General features: G+C 51.1%; 1 protein-coding gene across 2 annotated transcripts in view; it reads right to left on the bottom strand.

The window, feature by feature from the left end:
- The window catches only part of DRGX (dorsal root ganglia homeobox), a 30,367-nt gene that overhangs the window by 721 nt on the left and 8,287 nt on the right, over positions 1-21,359 (bottom strand). For both annotated transcript variants that reach the window (XM_004432446.3, XM_087432944.1), the window contains exons 4-5: positions 21,079-21,257; positions 20,884-20,996 (exon numbers count right to left, since the gene is read on the bottom strand). In XM_004432446.3, the coding sequence (XP_004432503.1) occupies positions 20,884-20,996; positions 21,079-21,257 (292 nt within the window). The remainder of the gene's footprint in view (positions 1-20,883; positions 20,997-21,078; positions 21,258-21,359) is intronic.

A 21,359-nucleotide genomic window follows, 5' to 3' on the forward strand; every position in this document is an offset into this window, starting at 1 on the left:
AGCTGCCAGCTAGAGGCAGCTCACAGCTCTAACAGATCATGCTGCACTCTTTGCAAGGATGTTAAATTTTTGTGAAGCTGAATTTTGCAATGTTCTGCCAGCACCACACAAAAATCCATGGGGAACATAAAATGAGGGTGATGGCATCCAACATGATTCCAAGGTCAGAGAAGCCGTGCAGAGCCCAGTGGGCGTATATCCCATTAGAAAGTAATGGTAGCTATTCAAGAATGAAACAAAAACAGGATTTTTCTTTTAATTTATAAATATTATTCTTCAAATGTGTACTAAGTTGTTGGGACATAAATACTTACCGAGTTGTTGGACATAACCGTCTAATAAACAGAAAAATTAGGTATTTCTTGTGGCCCAAGAGTGTCCTGAAAAATTAACTGAGACCCTCAGGGCACTGTGAATTGAGGTTTGAGAACCTCGGAAGGAATCGATTTGGAAAGCACTGAGCACAGGTGTCATGTGTGAAATGGGGCTTAGGAACAAGTGCCTGGCCCCGAGCCTGCGGGCCAGCACTGCAGAACCACTCCAGGAACAGGGCCAGGAGGGGCCTCTGCCGTGCTCGGTTTGAGGAGCCTTCCTCTCCACGCACCGTCCTCAATCGTGCGTTTATTCAACAACTATCCCATGAGCACCTGGCACTGTTCTCGGCTCCAGCGACTAATCAGCAGGAATAAGGCAGCAAGTCCCTGGCCTCATGGAGCACAGCTCTAGGGGAGAGGCACGCCAGAGCCCGCGCATCCCTGATGCAGAGGCAGGCGGCAGTAAGCGCCATGGAAACCGTGAATGGAGGGTGATGTTCTGCAGAGACCTGAGTGCAACAAGTCAGCCGTGTGGATGTCACGGAGAGAGCATGCAGCTAGGCAGAAGAGTATTGCAAAGGCACGGAGGCAAGGACAGAAGTCGCCTGTTCAGAGAGCAGCAGGGCACTCAGAGTGACCGAAGCCAGAGACTGCAGGCGAGGCGGGTGGCAGACGGGTTGGAGGTCACCAGGGCCAGACTGCCCTGCAGGCCTGCAGGACGTAATTCAGGGAAGCCTCAGTGGGTTTGGCAGAGAGTGTCAAGAGCTTATCTGCATCAGGGAGAGGGCAGGGAGGCTGCTGGGATAATGCAGTCCCAGCTGATGGGGGCTTGGCCCAAGGTGGCTGGAGGGGGTTGGTGAGAGGTGGCCAGATTCTGGGTTCGTGCGGAAGGTTAGAGCCTGTGCAAATTGCTCGTAGACTGCAGGTGGAGGGTGACGGAAAGGAAGGATTCACACCTGACACCTGGGTTTGGGCCTGAGCACCCGAATGAATGGAGGTGCCATTTCTGAGATGGGAACAAACAGAGAGAATGTTGTATGTGTGTGTGTGTGTGTGTGTGTGCGTGTGTGTGTAGGGGGATATGGATAGTCTAGCCATGGAATCGGTGGTCTTGTTGGCCATCCAAGTTCCAAGGGGAGAACTGAATAGTGCTAGGCAGTGCTGACCCCATCCCCATCCTTGAGGGACACCCCTGGGCTACAACAGCCCACCACAGGCAGGTGTGGAGGCAGGAGTCACACAGACTTTGCACCTAGACTGGGTGGGCAGACTCGGCTGTCAGCCTGACATTATTTGAGAGAGATGCTGAGCACCCGGATAGGTCCAATGGTGAGCCCCCTGTGATTCCTGCAAGAGACGTGCATCACCACAGCCTCCAGCCCCAAGCCAGCCTGGGCCAGCTCGGGAGCCGGATCCCACCAGGGGAGCAAGAGATGGTCCACTGTGGCCCTGCCAAGAACAGTTGGGATTTAGTGCCCGACCCTGAGGCCTGGGTCAGCCATGGCCGCCGGCTCCACGTGGGCGGGCCAACCACTTTTCCCCTTCTGGTGAGGGAGGGGCAGCAAAGCCAGTCTCTTGGCTCTTTCTGAAAGTGCTCACCGGCTTTGGAAGAAGCAGCATGGCAATTAGGGAGTATTTTCGAACAAAAATCCATATTTGTTGAATGAATCCAAATTCTTCCCTGCAGCCTTCAAGCCCTTACGTGATCAGGCCCCCGCTGCCCTTGCCTCCTCCCTCTCATGTGCTGCCCAGGCTTCCTTACAGTTGCTCTAACGACCGTCCCAGCAAAGACCTACACAGGAGCTGTACTAACTACAGCAACACGCGTGCACCGGGCACAGTTCTAAGTGCATCATGCCTCACGCATCTCAGCTTCGGAACAATTCTAGCAAGTAGGCTCTAACGTTATCTCCTTTTGCAGAGGAGGAGACCAAGGTTAAATAATGAGTAGCAGAGCTGGAACACACACCAGGCAGAGGGCCCACTCCTTAATCACCGTGTCCCTCTGTCTGGAAAGAGCACACGTTCCTCCCACCTTGGGCCCTTCACCAGGTTCTGCCTGTGAATGAAGAGACTCTCCCTCTGCCTTGGAAAGCTCTTCTCACACCTCTCTGTCTCTCTGCAGGGCTCCATTGACCGTCGCCTCTGCAAGCAGTCCATCAGGACCTCCCATCCAGTGTCAGCTCCTTGGTTACGCTCCATCAGATCCCGCTGCTCACGCCTGCACAGCACCAGCCACGAACAGTAGGTGGATTGGTGATGGCCTGTGGCCTTGTTTGTGTCTGTCTCCCCACACCCTCCCCCAAGACTGTCAGCTCCCAAGGGGGCAAGTACCTTTCTGTCTCCTTCACTCCTCGGCCCCAACGCCCAGCACAGTGCCTGGAGCAGGCCAGGCCCTTGGAAGGAGAGAGGGAGAGAGTGAAGGAAGGAAAGGAGGAAGGGAGGAAAGGAGGGCGAGGGCCACCCAGCCCCAGCGCCCACTTGTAGAGACCAGCCTTCAGAAGGCGCTTCGGCTACGCCCACAACTGGGACACTCCCACCCTCCTTTCCCAGGGATAACCAGGCACCTTCCTCTCCGCTCAAGCACACTTGGGCATCTTTCTCTTCCTTTCCGAGCCTGCTCAGAGGCCAAAGGAAGCTCACCTTCACCAGCACCAGCCTCCCATCACCGCTCTGGCAGCCCCAGTGGCTGGCATTACTCATCCCCACTCTCCAGGTAAGGAAACTGAGGCTCCAGGAGTAACTGGCCCAAGTTTGCACAGTTTATCACAGAGGTGGAATCAGAACCTTCTAGTGGCCTTTCCATGCTCCTCCAGTACTGTAATAGGAGGTTAAAATGCAGCCATCACTTCGTGCCTCAAGTTTGACCGAGAGGCCGTTACAGAAGGCAGCAGATACCAAGATGAGCATGAGACAAATCACAGATGCCAAATAGACAAAGAGAATACTGGGAGCCCATTCCACAGCCTCACACCCTGGCGGGCCTCAAGCCTGGTGACATTTCCAGAGACAGAAGGGAGTGAACAAAAAGTTGCACTGGGTCAAATCTCAAGTCCTGACCGCCCCACGTCTCCTAGTGGCACTCACACAGACACAGCCGCACATTGACCCCAGTCCAGGCTCCGTGGGAAGGCTCAGCCTTTGCTGGGAACAGCTCCTGTGCCATGAGCCCTGGGAGCCATCCCAAGGGCCAGGACCCACCTCCATGGAGGAGGCCTGCCTGCCCCTCCAAGTCTCCCTCCAAAAGGGGAGCTCACACGTAAAGAGACATGAAGAACAGAGAACCCTCTCAGCACTGGGCATATTGAAGATTTTCTCTGTGTCTCTTTAGAAATTTTCTCGTTTTTCTACAATGAATATAAATTTCTTTTAAATTCAGAAACATTAATTTTAAATGAATGTTTAAAAGAGGGAAGACTGAAATTAGCGCCCCCCCCAGCACACTTGAGGAGGGGTTGTGAGGGGCTGGGGAACCCAAGCCATGCAGGTGCTGAAGGTCTGAGGGGGGCTTGACGGAGCTATGGGCTGCTGGGGACCTGGAAGGAGCCGCAGTCCTCAGGCTCAGCCCTGGGCAGCCGGCCCTGTGTCAGGCTAGCCCACAAAATGTGGGCTCAGCACGTCTCAGGCTGATTCTCGCCCCCAGCAAGGTCTCGCTTTAATGTAAGCATCAAAGGGGGAGGTAAACGGTCTGTGACTCTGTGATGAATATGTCACCTGCAGGATGAAGAAGGGCCACTTGGACAAGGCAGCCTACACCTGCTAGGTCGCACCTGCAATGGGCTAGCCCCCAAGAAAGCCACGATAATCACACTCCTGGCCTGCAAAACTCAGATTCAGCGGGTCAGAGAAACAAGGAACTCACAGAGCCGACGGTGTGTGCACCTCATCTAGTTCACCCCCCACACTACAGACGGTGAAACTGAGGACCAGATGAACCCCACCACTATGGGACACTCTGTGGTCAAAAACCGTAAGGCTCCGCATGCAATGGAGTGTAATTCAGCCTTAAAAAGGAAGGAAATTCTGATGCAGGCTACAACATGGCTGAACCTTGAGGACATTACACTACTTGAACTAAGCCAGTCAGAAAAAGACAAATACTTATGATTCCACTTTACAAGGTGCCTAGGGTAGTCAGATTCACAGAGACAGAAAGTAGAATGGTAGTTGCCAGGGGCTGGGGGGTGGAGAGGAATGAAAGGTTGCTGCTTAATGCGGACAGAGCTTCAGTTTGGGAAGATAAAAAGGTCTGGGGATGAGTGATGGTGATGGTTGCACAACACTGGGAATGTATTTAATACTTCTGAACTGTACCCTTAAAAATGGTTAAGATTGGGGGCTGGCCTGGTGACGTTGTGGTTAAGTTCGCACACTCCACTTCAGCAGCCCAGGATTTGCACGTTCGGATCCCAGGCTCAGACCTACACACTGCTTATCAAGCCATGCTGTGGCAGCATCCCACATAAAATAGAGGAAGATGGGCATGGATGTTAGCCCAGGGCCAATCTACCTCAGCAAAAAGAGGAGGATTGGCAACAGATGTTAGCTCAGGGCTAATCTTCCTCACCAAAAAAAAAAAAAAAAAAAAACAGTTAAGATGGTAAATTTTGTCTTATGTGTATTTTACTACAAATAAAAATTAAATTAACAGGCCAGCCCAGTGGCGTAGTTAAGTTGGCAAACTCCGCTTCAGCAGCCCAGGGAAGATTGGCAACGGATGTTAGCTTAGGGCCAATCTTCCTCACACAAAAAAAAAATTTTAATTTAATTTAATTAAAAAAAAATACTGTAAGAGCCAAAGGAGAGTTCGGGTCAGTCATGGGGAGGATGAGGACCACCTGTGGCTATCAAGACTGCTTCACAGCTCCTCCAGTGGCAGAGGACCTCCCAAGTCCCTCGGGCCACCCCCAGCCACACACTGCCTCACATCCCTGAACCGTCATCCTCGACCCACCCCACTCACAGAGTCTCTGGCTAAGGAAGCACTGCATGGCTTGTACACCTCCCCAGAGCCCTGCCTCTGTCCCAAGACTCTGCACCATGCTCGCTGGGCAGGCACTCCCACAGCAAGCGGCAGACCCTGAGAGACGCACCCAGGCCAACAAAATTCTTTGACATACAGCCCCTCACAGATGTCACCGTCTTTCCTCATCTATATTCCGAGTCTAAACAGCAGCTAACGTGTCCATCAAAGGGAGCTGATGCTTATAGGTGGACTCATAAATGTCTAGTCATATTGAGGAATGCTGAAAAATGAACCATTGGGAGTCGTTTTCTCTTTGCCCTGCCCTTACCTGGGTGAGAACACGGAAGATGTGCCAATCCAGAATGTAGATACAGGCAAGACTGAGAGGCAATCTGTGCAGCAGACAAGATCAAAAGGGAAGAAGAAGGCAAATCTAATGCGATGATATTTATCAGGGAAAAGTGTCAAGTCTGTGATCAGTGCCGAAGGATCCAACTGCACAGAGGAGGACGTGAGTCAGCAGTAGAGCACGTGGTCAGTGTGACTTCACAGCAAGTCACTGTGAAGCCATGTGGTTGTGGGTGTCCTTCACAGAGGCAGAATCTGTAGAAACAGGGAAGGTAGAGGCCTTCTCCCCTCCATCATGGTCAGACCATCAGACCAGAGAGAGGGAGGAGAGAAAGAAGAGTGAAAGCGAAAGAACTGGTGCTAGTTAGCTGAGCTGACCCCAAGGACGACGGATACGAGGTAACGGCCTCCGACTCTCTCTCTCGGTGCGGAGGGAGGAGTAGAGGCAATGGGTAGAAACGACAGAAAGAGGTTTTCTTTTCTTTACCGGCAGCATGCCGCGCAGATGCAATGAGCTGTCTCCGGGGGTGGTGGGTTTCTGGTCATAATACCCTGAAGCCCCCTTGACAGGATGTTGTAGAGAATCTTCATGCACAATATGGGCTATCGGACAAGATAAATTTTTAAATCCCTTTCAAAAAAAAGGAGTGGCTTTAGAATGGGATGGGAATCACCAAACTGAGTTCTCCTTCCAACTTAAAAGTACGTTTTCAAAATTTCAACTGATTTCAATCTAACTTAAATTGTCCAACACTAGCATCTCTCTTAATTCCTATAACCATTTTTTAACAAAGAAAAAAATGACCTCCACAAATAGGATCCATTTAAAACTGACTCTTGATTTCTCCATGATTTCCAAGTACCAATAGCATCACCAGATTTCTCCATAGGCCCTTCTGCCCAAACCACTTCATCAACCCAGAGTGCTACAGAAAACCAGCAGCAACAAAATAGAGATCCATCCTCTGTGGTGCTCAGGGCGGCAGACAAACAAATTGTTACCGAGTAAAAACCCAGACCCCAAAGTGCATGCCTTTTGCCCGTGAAAAGCACGCTCAAGGCCCTCCCCAACTGCTTGAAGATTCTTCCAAGCGCACTTCTAACATAAGTTGTTGGATTTACAAGACCACCACAAACTAGAAAGAAATATGGCTGCTCATGGCAGATACATTGATGGGTAATATTGAGAAAAGAGACCAAAATTTATAAGACAGCCAAAAAACTCAAAATGCGCAGTAACCTGGAGCATTTAATATAGGGGCAAGCCAAGCAGTACCCCTCAGGATGGTCCGAAGCCGGCACTGGCTGACAGCAGGAACTGTCACCAGAGATGATGTTCGAAAGGGCTTTGAAAACTGCACCATGCCTGTGACTATTAGTGACGGGACAACGCTGAGTCAGCCCCAAGAGAGGCCCAGCACCCCTCCTTATTACATCAGGGAGGTGACGACGACGCTTTGGAAAATGTCTAAACCGAGTCGTCATTATCAAAATCCTATAAAATGAGAGTGATGATAAGATGTCTCTGGGGCCCGAAAGCCGGACGTATCCTGCTGGGGCGGAAGAAAGTGGTCTTTAAAGTCTGGCTCCACCATTAACCAGTCGTGGCGCTTCTCGCCATCTCTCCAAGTTTTGGCTTCCTCATCTGTGAGAGGAGGTAATACACCTACTTTTGGGAGAAATCCTATACAGCACCTAGTACTAAGTCCTCAAACAACTATTATTTCCACAACCCCACACAAGTTAAGGGCAAGGCTGTCACAATTCATAGCTTATTCCAATTACCAATTCATTTCAGCGACCGGCTAAAGAATTCAACTTGTTCTGAGCATCCCTCCGAGGACACCCAGAATGAACAGTGAGATCTGCTACAAGAGGCGTGATTGTGCCGGGAGCATCCTCATCAGCCCAGGTCCTCCACCCTGTGTTACACACAATCCTACACTGTTTCACAGCTCTATTGATTCCTCCATGAAGCCTTGCCCATCTGACCAAAAAGTAGAGAAATTTATTCTGCCAATAGAATTTTGAGGAGTAAGCCAAACAAACTCTTAAAAGTCTCCTCTTTATTACTAGATTTCTGGACTTGGGGCTCTAATTTTCTTTCTTTTTTTAAAATCTATCAAAAAGCTATACTCACGAAGGGGCTAAAAATTAAGTTAGCTACAAAAGAAGTCATCCCAGTTTGGCGTATGCAGCAAAAAACTATGAATAACCTGATGGCCCAGTCATAGAGAATTGACTGAATAAGTTAGAGTCACCCATATAGAATGCACTGAAGCTATGATGAACTTGTATTATAGGAGGATATTTAGTGCCATGAAAAAAATAATAAAATATTAAATTTAAAAAGCAGGTGTTAAGAAACAGTAAGTCAATACGGTCCCATTTTGATATATGTATATATATGTGTATATACATACATATCCATATATATATAATACATACGTATATACACATAGTATAGATGTGTATGTACAGCCAAATACCACATCCATATGGCATCATAGGTATATGTACACACATAAATTTATTTAGAAATAGAAAGTATTTACAAATTTAAACTTTTTACTTTCAAATTTTTAAATTTCTAAGTAAGTTATAAAATACATAAATTTATTAGAGAGATATATTCATAAATGGGAAGAAAACAAATGACCCAATACCAAATATTCCTAGTGATTGATTCTGGGTAGTAAGGTTATGAATGATTGTTGTATTTTTCTTTGTGTTTTATTGTATTTTCCATTCTTTCTAAACTGACCAGGTATTACTCTCATAAAAATGGTGCCCTTTTCATGACTCATGATTTCCTGTCCCCCTTCACTCAGATAATGGGAATGGAAGCTCTCCTTTACAACAGAGTCCCACAAAGTTGCTAAGGAATGCAGCTGAGTCCTCAGCACCCAGCTGCCGCTCCATGACGGCTAATTGCCTCAGTCTGCACCGGAGTTATTGACCAGTGAACGTGCAGCTGAGGAAGCAGCAAGGAAAATCCACCAGGAGCGTTCTGTCCATCTCCCATTTTGTGATGACTGAAATCAGTGAGTCCCTTTGCCTGGGACGCAACCAACCCACCAGTCGGTGAACCCCCTAAAAGGCCACAACTTCTTCCCTCTGGCCCCACCAACACGTGCCATCATCCAGGTCTGTGCAAGAGCCACCTGGCCCCTAAATGCAGCCTGAAAATTTTTTTGTTTGGAGAACATACTACCTCCTGGACAGTAAATTAAAACACAAAATTACATTTCCATTAAGTTACAGCAAATTCTACTGAATTGATCTCATCGGCCTACATTCCTATATGACATCATGCTTTAAAGGCTTGGCCTGAACATAAATACTTAATGTAATAAATACAGTCTGAAATATTTGATCTCCTTGGCAGTTTAATTGATCTACTACAGAGACCAACAGGAAAAATTAAGTTAGTTCTGTCTCGTCTCTGCCGATAGCACATTTTCATCATAAAGGCACATGAACTACAATTTTGGTGGCAAGTAGAGCTCTTGCACACTGATTTCTTGTAAAATGTTTGAGTTAAGGGTAACAGAATTGAACAAGGAAATGAGTGTTTGGATTTATGAGACCTTTAACACAAATACTGTAGTTCATTTCTCTTTGCTTCATAGTAAGGTAAATAAATAAACATATTTTGTGATTTGTAATAGCAGTTTCTGATAGTTTGCAAGGAGCATTTGAGTGGGAATGTTGGTAGGTGCCTGCAATATTTGAGCACAGATTTTTAGATGCTGTGGCTAAGTGTGCTTACCGATAGTCAAACACATAACAAGGTCAAATTCACTCCCAGATGTCTTCTACCGTGGACCCCCTGAAGTGTTTTCTCCTGTCTCTGTTGTATGGCTTATAGTGCCCTTTCACCATGAGCTGTGTTTATTTCTGTACCCACCTCACCTCCAAAACATGCTGTACGTGCCCTTCACCCACCCTCACCCCCACACTCCTGATGCCAGAACTAAAATGCCCCATTTTGGCACAAAGCAAAGACTCGAAGATTTGGGGAAGGAAGAAAGGGAGAGAGAGCTATCTTTCCTGACCCAGCTGGCGTATTTCAATTCCTCAAAGTTGCTATCTCCCATGTTATAAGCTTCCTCAACAACCCTTGGAAGGAAAAACTGTGGTCTTGACAAAGTTACCCAATCTGATTAATGCCCAAATCTCCAGGTGAATTTGGTGGGTTATTCTGCTGGAATGGGTGCCAAATCCCACCTGGGTCTTAATTCCACCTGTCACATGCACACCTGCTTATTTGCTCAACAAACGCTGCTTGACGGGAGTGGGCTCAGCCGACCATTCCTTGCGCTGTGATACACTCTCAGGACCAGCACCAATGTCCCATTTCTGCTTGGATGTCTTTGAAGGGGCAAACAAATAATGACAACACCCAAATCCAAAGGCTCTGGCACAGCCAGAGGAGCAGCGGGAGCTCACGTTCTAGGCAGTCCGATGCCAGCTAGCACAGCCCTCCCCTCCTCCTTCCAGCAGCAGCCAGAACTCTGGACGTGCAGGCTGCTTTTCCCGCTGCCTCTGCGCACAAGCCAGAAACCCTCTGCTCAGCTCCCTGCACTCCAGGGCCCCATTGATTAGCAGGAAGGGCAAACCCATCAGCACCCATAGGAAATTGCTTCTGGAAAGTGAGTTGCAGTTTTTAAAGCCAGAGAATGACAGCAGGTGCCTGTAAAAGGAACAGAATCAATACAGGGTGTGGGGGACTGGAAGGCGGGACACCTGGGTCCCTGACTTGTCCTACCTCTGACAGATGCACTGTGTGACCTTGGGCAGCCCTATCCCCTCTCTGGGCCTCAGTTTTCCCCACAGTATCCTGGAGAAGCAGTGTATCATACTCTCAAGGAGATTCCTTGCAAATCTTAAGTGCTGGGATTCTCTTCTTCTATCTTCCTGACATCGGCTAGGCATGGGGGGCCCAGGGCTGACCCAGCCACTTCCCCCATGAGGACAGGCCATGTTCTGCCCCTCAGACTCCCTGTTCCCCAAACATCTCTACCCTCAGAAACAAGCCAGGGCCCCTGGAGGGCTGTGCTGCTTTCCTGCAGCTGCACACACCAAGGACCTCATGAACTGTGCCCTGGAGGCTGAGAGGCTCCATGAACTGTGCCCTGGAGGCTGAGAGGCTCTCCGACTGAGGAGCAAATGCCTGCAGGGAGTCGGATCCTCTGCCCCAGAGGTTCAAACCCAACCCTGACCAGATCCCAAGCTCTCAGCTTCATCCTCATAACCCTAACAACAATCGCCAGCACCTCCTGGACACTTAGATGTGCCAGACAAGATACACATCCTTCCAACCACGGGTACTATTCGGTACAGCCATCATGATCCTCATTTCACAGGTGAGGAGACTGGGGTCTGCCCTAATGAGAGGGAGGCAGATATGGACCATGGTCAGTCTGACTCCAGAACCTGGGTTCACCTTGGGCCCAGGCTGTTCTCTCCTAGAACTGTGGCTCCATTGAGCCTCATGCTTTGCCTTTTCCTCACCATACCAGCCCTGTCAGCCTCAGAGCCTTTGCTCATGCTGTTCTCTCTGCCTCGAGTGCTCTCACCCTCTGGGCAACTCCTACTCTTCCTTCAAGCGCAACTCAAGCATATCCTCAGGAAAGCCTTCCTCATTCCTACAGAGAACGAGTTCCTCCCTCCTCTGGGCTTCCCCACACCTTGCATGCCCTTGTTGTCCTCTGTGAGAGTACATGACTGTGTCACATGAGATGGAATTCTTTGTTGACCTGTCTGTCCCTCCAAGCACACCCCCAGCCTGTAAACTCCTTAGGGTAGGGATGCATCTATTTCATCAATGGAGGTTCAGCTCGCGGTTCAGAGTCTGGCAAAATGGGGTGCTCAGTGAGTGCTGAATGAAGAACAGGAGGGCCCAGCAGTTTCCGAGGTCCAGCAGGTGGCCAGTAGCGCAGGGCCAGGGCGAGCGGACTGGAGTCTTCTAAGTGAGGCCCATCTCCAAGGCCAGAGCAGCACGACCCTCTTTCTTTCTTTACCCAAACTCCACTACCTTTTACTCTGCACCAGACTCTGTTAGGGGCAGAGGTGAGTGGCCTGGAGGATCTAGAGATGAGTCAGATAGGGCCAGTGCCCTTGAAGTGCTTATAGTCAGGATCTGGAGGGAAGGTAGGTTCAAAAACAAACACCCCAACTCATGTCAAGTCACTAGAGTATCCCCAATACCTGCGCCAGAGGACCTTCTCCAAGAGGGCCTTCAATGAACTGACCTCCCAGAACTCACGCCTGTGTGCAGTCGCCTCCATTGAAGCCTGGGTCAGCCCTGTGACCGACTGTAATCAACAGAACGCATCAGAAGCCACACTGTCCCCGTTCTGAGCGTAAGCCTTAAGAAGGCCTGGCACCTTCTGCTTTTACACGCTTGGGAATCAACCACCAAACTCGCCATGGGGAGAGAGAAAAAGAGAGCTCCTAGCCTCCCAGCATCTTTGCCAAGGCACCAGACAAGGAAGTGATGCCATCCCCTAAGTATCAGCCAGCTGCCACCTCACCGCCACCTCATGAGACACCCCAGACAAAAGCAGCAGCAGAACTTTCTGGCTGAGCCCAGCCAGTCCTCCGCATCAGGAGACATAATGAAACAGCTGGGCCGTGCTACTGCTGCTTTTATTATCCTTAGTTTGGGGGTAAAGGAAAACGATAGCGAAACCTGGAATGGAGATTACAGGAAAAGAAAATCACAAGCCAATCTCTTCATGATCATAGATGCAAAACGCCTACACAAAATATCAGCAAACTGAATCCAGCTACATATAAAAAGGATAACATGCCACATCTAATTTGGGTTTATTCCAGGAATGCACAGTTGGTTTAACATTAAAAAATCAATCAATGTAATTTACTGTATTAATATAATGAGAAAGAAAAATCATGTGATTGTCTCAACAGCAGCAGAAAAAGTATTCAGTGAAATGCAACATCCATTCATATTCAGGATTTTTTAAAATAATAATTAAAATAGAAAACTAGAGCAAGAAGAAAATATCTTTACTTGATAAAGGATATCTGAAGAAAAATAAGGCAGCAAATACAATTGTGAAACCCTGAGAGCTCTCCCCTGAGATCAAGAACAGGCAAGGATCAGTCACAAAGACCACATATTCTATGTTTCCATTCAAATGAAATGTCCACAATAGCACCAGCAAAATGTCCACAATCTACAGAGACAGAAATCTTAGTGGTCGCCTGGGGCAGGGGGCCTTGGGGGAAATGGCGAGCGACAGCTAATAGGGATGGGGTGATGACAATGTTCTAAAGTTCACTGTAGTGATGGTTGCACAACTCATTAAGTATACTCAAAATCATGAGTTGTGCACTTCAATGGATGAGTTGTATGTTATGTGAATTATATCTCATTAAAGCTGCTATAAAAAAAATAGAATAACGCAAGGATGCCCGTTATCACCCGTTCTGTTCAACACTGTACTAGAGGTCCTGGCCAGCACAATCAGACAAGAAAAAGAAATGAAAACTAGATGATCTGATCATGTACACGTAATATCATGAAGAATCTACAACTAAACCTAATTACATGGATAAACCTTCCAAACACAACGATGAGCCAAAGAAGCCACACATGAAAAATCCGTACTGTATAATTCCATTTATATGTATATACATGGAAAGTTCAAAAAAGTCAAGACTAAACAACAGTGTCTCAAATGCCTACTTAGGTGGTTGGCAAAGCTATATTACCATAAAAGTGAGCATAGTGGTTTCCTTTAGGGGAGGAAAAGTGACCTAAGTAGAAAGGGCACAGGGATTCAGGGTCCTCTGGGGTGGAGGTGAAGTCCCGGGAGGATGGTTACATAGGTGTTTAAAATCATTCATGAAGCTCTAGTTGCACGTTGTATGAATTTTTCTAATGATTATGATATTTCACAATAAAACAAGTTTTTAATTGTTCTTAAAAATTGCGATTTTTTAAAAAATCACAACACAAAGGAAAAAGTGATTAAAGAGGAATAGGGGAAAATATTTTCAGGGGGCTTGGAGGAGGAAGAGGCTACCGCAGGCTGAGCTCAGCCTTGGTGGGCAAATGTTTATTGGCCTATAAAGCCCTTCTAGTCTCAGAATCCAGAAGCTTTACCCTGGCCTGGAAGCCCAAGGGCCACAGACAACGTGAAGCAGGGAGGCACGTCCTTGGCTAACTAAGGGGCCAGACTCTCAGGAAGGACATGGCCAGACCCTTTCCCTGCCCCTCGCCTCCCTTGTCCTCACACACGTGATGCTACTCAGAGTGCTAACGTCTCCTGAGCACCCACTGCGCGCCAGCACCGGGCGGGGGCCTCACACAGCATCACCTTCAGTCCTCCAAGCCTGGATGGACGGAGCTCAGCTACAGAGGTAGGGCCAGGTCTTTCAGCCCCCAGGGTCCAGGCTCCTCCCAGCCCGGAACCCACGTGGGAGGGCACGGGCCATCTCACCTCCCCAGGAGGGGACGGCGAGGGAAGCCTAAGAAGGGGTCAGACCTCATTCCTTGCTCTGCTGCTGTTCTCTCACGGCGCAGGAAAGTGGCTGTGCCCCCCGTCATGAGCGCGGCCTGAGTTATGAGAGCTCTCCCCTGGCGGCGGCAATTAGTTTCCACCTCACACCCAGCTCTCCGAATCACAGGTTAGAGGCAGCGGGCTAAGTGCACCAGGGAGAGGGCCTCCGCTGACTGTGGCTCTCCGCCCCCAGCGCACCGCCTGCCCGTCCTGTGGCCAGCACTTCCCCGAACAAACCCAAGTGCCTCACTGGGCCATTAATAACCTCCTCTGCATTAATGAATTGTGAACACAAGGCTGGCCATTAAGACAGCACAGGAAAACTCTTTGTGTTGCTAAGGCTTTTTCTCTGGACACCCATTATTGTTATGCAAACCCTGTCTGCATGGGGCAGGGTCCTGCTGCTTTTTTATTTGAGAGTTTCCATGGATCACCCAAGAATGAAATACTAACTGCATACCTGGCCAGGATGGGTCCTCTCTGACGATCCCAGAGCACAAGCACTGGGTGCTTCGCAGCCCAGTGAAGCCCCTGGGAGAGAATGGGTGCCCTGACCAGGAAACTCTACCAGGGCCAGGAAGGAGCCTCTATCATTGCCAAAAACTGGAACAACGGGGGCTACGGGGAAAAGGTGAATATTAGCTATAATAAAGTTCAGAGACATGGGAGATGTTTGGGAGAAGTAAACATTTCATTGGGTCTTTTAAAGGTGAGTGGGACCAGTGAGTTGAAAATGAGAACAGAGGAGTCTGGTTAATAATAATAGTGTTAATTGAGCACCTCCCACGTGCCACGCACTGTTCTAAGGGCCTCAGATGCTTTAACTCATGCGCTTGTCATCCAGTCCTATGAATTCAGCCCTATTCTGATCAAGATCCTCATTCTACAGGTGAGGAAGCAGAGGTACAGTCTCAATAATTTACTCAAGACTTGCATGCCTAGAGAATGGGAGAACTAGGATTCACACAGGCAGGCCACCCCAGAGCCCTTGCTTGAAGCCACTGCACCAGTCAGCTGCTCAATAATTAAAGGGTAATTAAAGGAGGAAACCCCAACATGTGCCTGGTTTTCAATTACCTGGCTCTGTCCCCAGCAGGCAGTTAGTTTGCTGGCCTGAGGTAGCTAGCTGCCCCGCTCCCTGATGGGGGCAGCCCAATGCCCGTCCAGGGGGGCCTGCCCAGCAGAGCCTGGAGGCTAGTCTGCCACGTGTGGACACTCTGCTTGACCAGCCACCCTGGAGGGGCCGTGCCTCTGGCACCCCTGGAGGGTGCCACCCCCACCTCCCACCCTCCCCTGGCTCCCTATCGCCTGAGCAGCCCTGCTGACCTATCCAGACACCTCCCTCTGTGCACACACCACCCCGTACACCCCAATACTGAGCCTGTGAATGAGCATACCCAGAGCTCAGCCCCAGAGATGTATCTCAGACTCCTGCCCAAGTCCCAGGACCTGGCAGCAGAGCACAATCCCCCAGCTCAGTATGACGCTGCCGTGGCAGAGGGTGAAGCTCCAGAAGGTCTCTGCCCTCGCCCCCCAGCCTGAGACAGAACTGCCAAGTCCAGCTTCGGTGTATGCTGGGACAGTTCTCAGCCGCGCAGCTTGTCTAAAGACAGGTGATTTCCAGCCCGATCTTGGTTTCCCCAGCTCTCCAGCTGTTTCCAAACCCCGGGCCCCTGCCCTCCACAGGTATCGCCAAGGAATGAAAATTAGTCCCTCTAACTTCCTAAGAAAACCATAATCTGGAGTTTTTTCCTGCTGACTTCTCAGTCTGTGTGCCAGAGCTCAGAAAAGTGGCTGAGAGACTTGTTCCCCTTCGTGTTTTCTGGGCCACTTTCCCTCATGACCTAAGGATAAAACAGCAGAGTCTAGATCCACTGGCATGTTCCAGGCCACAGTCACAGAGCTGCCAGGGCCCGGCCTGTCCCCTACTCACGTTGGAGGCAGCGCTCGGCGCCACCACACAGCTCTGTGCACTGGGAATCCAGTTGTGGGGGCCCCTGGGGCATATTCCCTACATCCAGCATCCCTGATCTAGCCTGCTTGCCCTGTGCTCCCTCTCTCCCCTGAGGGCGGCCTGCTCAAGGAGCCCATCACCAGTATTCCAAGAGCGCTCCCATCCTCAGAGCACACTGAAAGCCAAAGAATTTCCAGGCGAGTGAATACCCGTACAAGTACGTGAAAGGACCTAAGGACTTCAAGGACCACCACTTGAAGGAACTCAGTAAAATGTACCTCAACAAGCCGCAAGTACCCCACCAACACTTCCCGAAGGCTCTCTCAATACTTCCCAGGCAAGGACATCACACCTGTCACAACGACGCATAGAACCCAAAGACCAGGACCCCAGCTCGGAGTGCTTTGACTTGTAACTATCACAATGCTCTTCAGACAGCTAGCTCTGGGACCACTAGCTTGGTGGTCCATATGCCCCCTGGGAGAACCAATCCTGTCCTGGGGCATTGGGAGCCCCGCCTTTTCTTCACACTCTGGCCAGGTGCTGGTGCAGCACTGGACAACCTTGGCCTGGATCCCTAGACCCTGGTCTGGAGATGCAGGTCTGGAGTCTCAGGGGAACGGCTTCCAGGGTGAGGTCTGGGGCAGGGCCAGAACCTCCAGTGGCCTTCCCAGGCCATTTGGCTGTCTTCAGTCCAGGGCTGTGTGATCCCACTAGAACCATAATGCCTGGGGAAGGAGACACAGACACTGGTTTGGGTCCTGGAGCTGAAATTCACTGTGATGATTTCTTCCAGGTCATTTGGAAGTTGCCACAGGCCTGGAGAGGCAGGTTGGGGTCTCCGGGCTGGAAGGGGCTGTGGCGCTTAGCTCACGCTGGTCCTGGTCTCTGGTAGTCCTGGGTGAGTCCAGACCCGTCCGCCAGGGCTCATACCAGAAGACTCATAGCTGTCCTCGCTTGCTGGGGAGAAGCAGGCCCTCTCATCCAGAGGAATGAAGGAGTAGATGGAGTCATCAGGAGCCTGTGGAGAGCAGCCTGGACCTCACAGGGGAGACCTAGCTGGATAAGTGGTGTGTGAGCGGTGACCCGCCTTCCTGGGCCTCAGTTTCACATTTGTGAAAAGAGGGATGGGCTTAGAAGCCCAGACGGGTGTCTTGTCTCCCCAGCCTGCATGAAGCTCCCCCCAGCTCGCTGAGACAGGCCCCTAGTTAGCCAGCAGCCCCCAGAAACAGAGCCCAGGCCCAAGAGAAGGAGAACTTGGTTCAGCTACCAGCTCAGCCAGCGCCTGGCTGCCCAGCCACCTCTGGGGGTGCAGTCAAGGTGAGGGAGGCCAGGTCACAGCCCAGAGCTCCTGGCACTGAGCCAGGCCCGGAAAATTGACCATGCTCCTCTCTTGGGCCCAGATTGGGCTATGCACTTGATTTCTGTAACTTAGGGAAGCCTGGGGGAAGGAGAAGATGTGGGCTGCAAGTGTCAGTAAGATGTCCTGGCCCCAAACTATTTAACAGATGTTCTGCAGAACAATCAAGCATTGACCCCCCCGGAGGTCTTTAGAACCTGACTTGCAGGTACACACTTCTTACCCCAAGTCCCGAAGCAGAGGCCGGTTCCCCAAGCACATCTCCAGTGACTGCCGAGCTCACCTGGACTCGAGCGAGGCCATGCTGCCCAGCTGACTCCAAGGCAGCCCAGAGACTTCCAGCTCAGACTACCTCACTTCCAGAAGTGCCGCCACAAGGCGTCAGGCACTTTTAGAATGAAAGTACCCCAACCAATAACAGCCGTCATCTCAGAGCGATCCCAGCTCCACTTACTAGCTGTGCAGCTGTGGAGGCCTTCCTTGTGTAACAGTTACTGCACTAGCGTGATCATTAAATGGGACTGTGACGTGAGACCACCTGGCAGCAGAGCACAGAAAGAAGTTTTCAATAATTGCTCATTTCCCTCCCTTTCAACATTACTTAGCCGGTCAGAGACTAGAAAGCTAGCTGCTCAGAGAGGCCAGCAGGTATGGGCTGCAGTGGGTGAGGGGGTCAGGATGAGCCACGGCGAGGGGAGCTTTGCTGGGGGCAAGGCCCGAGGAGGAGCCATGTGTGCAGGGGAAAGAACGTGGAAAGCAGAGGTGGGAGGGGAGGAGGAAAAGCCCCCCTCACAAAACAGCAGGGCACAGGCTGCTCTGACCACGGATGTGCTGGTTTGGCCCAAAGACTGGAAGGCAACACATGAAAGATGGGAATATTTCAAATAAAAATCCAGAGTCCCAGCTTCTCCTGAAAATTCAACATCCTGGCAGTGCTGCATCCACATTCCCGCGTGGACACAATCAGCTGGCCAGAGCGATAGCTGACCCTTGATGGCAAGTGTTCCTCAGTCCACCCCGTGTCCACCTCTGCCCAGCTTGAACCTGAGGGTGCCCCTTAGCATGCTCCTTGCATAACTGTTCCTGACAGTAGAGAAATGTGCCTTTTCCCTGTGCCTTTCAAAAGCAGGAAAATGGCAAATAGACCAAGAGGGCTGCGTGTCTCAGGAAAAGTGAGCAAGAGCTCCTTTGTACTTGGGGAAGCAAAGACAATGCCTGCACACACTCATTTCACTCGTCATCTGCCTGGCTCTGGAAACATCTGAGCGTGTCACCCGCTCCAGCACACCTCATCCCCCTGACTGTATTCAGGAAGGATTTCTCGTGGGCACACACAGGCTGCCCAAGCAGAGCCACTACGATGTGCAAAGATGCACCCTAGTTTGGTGATTGCTGCCACCTCTGCAGGCTCCCGCACACCCTACGGCTCCCCACCCGCCGTGGCAAGAGCAGCATCAAAGGAAAGTCTGTTTCCAGCAGGCACAGGGCTGGCCCTGGGGGCCAGAGCCCAGCCTGAAAGGCTTAGGGAAGGGCCCAAGGGGGAGGGGGGAGCGCGTGAGGGAAGAAGAGGAGAGTGACAGATTTACTGCCCTTGGCCTCCCAGCCCCAGATGCTGTCCTGCCCTCCCTGCCCGGCAGTCTGGCCCTCTCGCCGCTCCTTCAGCCACCAGAGGCCTCACCAGGGCCTCAGCTTGGCTAGCCAGAGACCCCCAAGGGGTTCCAAAGCAAAGAGACACGGAAATTGCCTCCAATTCATGAGGCTGGAGCGGGACAAGCAAAGCACATTTATAAAAGAGATGGCTACTCTCAAGAGCTGAGCTGGCCCTCACCAAAGCAGAGAGGATTCAACAGTCGGACACACAGGACGGCTCCTCGGCCCAGACCAGCTCCCTGAATGATACCCGAGTCCCACTGGTAATCTTCCGGAAGCCCCTTCCGATTGGCCGACCCCATCTCTGTAAGGCCCTATCAGCCTGCTGTGTCCTGTGAATATTCCTAAGGCCGTCCTGTGGGGGAATCTGCATGGTGCCTGGACCACCCTGCCCTGGAGCTGAAGGAAGCTCGAGGAGGGCACAGGCCCAGAATTGGACGGAGCTGAGCCTCGTCCACTCATGCCAGCTGTCTGAGCACGGGGATTTGCCCAGCTACCTGGACCATTCAGAAGTGGCTCTGGGCCTCAGAGTTCCATCTCCTGCAGTGGAAAGCCCAAACCCAGAAGCAAGGCATTGAAGGCCTTCAAGCTCGGGCACCTCCACCTTACATCTGGGCACTCTCCCATGGGCACCCGACATACTGGCCATTCTCCAGACAAGCCTGGTTCCCCTCCCCCTCCTGGCACATTGCACGTGCTGTTCCCTATGTCTAGAAGGCCTTTCTCTCCCTTCAAGACACTCCCCAGGGAGGCTCCACCATGCCCTCATTCAGCCTCCAGAAACCACATTTGCAATGCAAATTGCCACTCTGTGTGTATGTCTGTGTGTGTGTGTGTGTGTGTGTGTGTGTGTGTGTGTCTGACCCACCTGCTGGAGGGGGAGAGGGGGACACCCTCCAGAGCAGGAGACTCCAGATCCTAACACATGACAAGCAGGGGACACCCTAGAGGGGCCTCTCCCATGGCCTATTATCAGGAAAAAGCCTACAGCCTGCACTTGCACCCCCATCTCTCAGATCCCCAAAACAGATGAACCCCAAGGGGAGCGCTAACACTGGCTCCCCCATTCCCTCCTGCCTGCACAGCTGCCTGATCCCATCACAAGAGGAGTAGGTTTGGGCCAGAAATTGAGAGACACTGGATGGACCCATTCATCTGGGGGGATGCCCCAGAAATCTCGAAGGGACAGCCCCACAGGAGTTCCTCTCTCGGCCTGACAAAACGTCACTAATGGTTTCCATCCTTCAGACAATGACAGCCATTGAAAAGAGAGCAAATCTTGGAAAACCTCAAGTCCTAACAGTTCAGACTTGTGACTTCAGGAGTCCCTGGGGGAGGCAGCTGGTCAGCTGCACCTATGGAGAGGGTCCTCAAAAGCTGGAGGATTGCTGCTCACAGGCCTCACCCATGAGCTTCGGGTTAGCACCTAAAACAACCAATGAGGGAACGCGGAGTGGACGCTTTGGACACAACTACCTCTCAGACAAGGCCGTCAGCTGCAGTGATGTTTACAACATTCACCTACCTTCTCCGGCCACGCAGAAATCAAACAAGATAGAACTATGTGCAAACAGATGCTGTTCATTACCCCGGCTGTGATTGACAGGAGCAATAAAGGAGCTGCACCCACCCATGATGCGAGAATGGGCCTAAGCCAGACAGCAGGACAGTCAGACAACCTCCTGGATCCCCTTGGAGATGGCACCAGGCCAGGAAAGCCCCAGCCCCGCCCACCAGCCAGCAGGGCCGGAACTCACCTTTCAGGGAGGCAACATGTGACAGGGCCTGGGCGTATGTGGCCGTATTCAGGAGGGTCCCCGGCAAGCAGGAGGGAAAGAAAGGTCCTGTGGGACCCACAGTTCGTCCCAGGCTGGCAGAGAAGGAAAATCACATGAGTTCCCAACCCTGCGTGCCCGCCGGCCCTTTAATCCCTGGCATCCAGCCAGCCTCACCTCTGCTGGGCCTCCAGGGCCTCCTTCTTGCTGCGGGCCTGGTCCCCAGGGGGTGGGGAATTGATGTTTCTCACGGGCGGTGGTGTCACCTCTGCCATGGGCTCCTTGGCTCCCGGCTCCTGGTCAGAGGCTCCTCTCTCCGTTTTCCTCCATTTGGCCCTTCGGTTCTGGAACCACACCTGAGTCCCCGATGGAAACACACACCCAACGGAGGCAGAAGATCAGACATGAGGAGGGAACCAGAACCCAAACCCAAACGCCTGGACCCCGGGCCCAGTGCT

The sequence above is a fragment of the Ceratotherium simum genome, chromosome 6, assembly GCF_057802395.1.
Source record: "Ceratotherium simum simum isolate JZ-2026a chromosome 6, ASM5780239v1, whole genome shotgun sequence".
NCBI classification, from domain to species: Eukaryota; Metazoa; Chordata; class Mammalia; order Perissodactyla; family Rhinocerotidae; genus Ceratotherium; species Ceratotherium simum.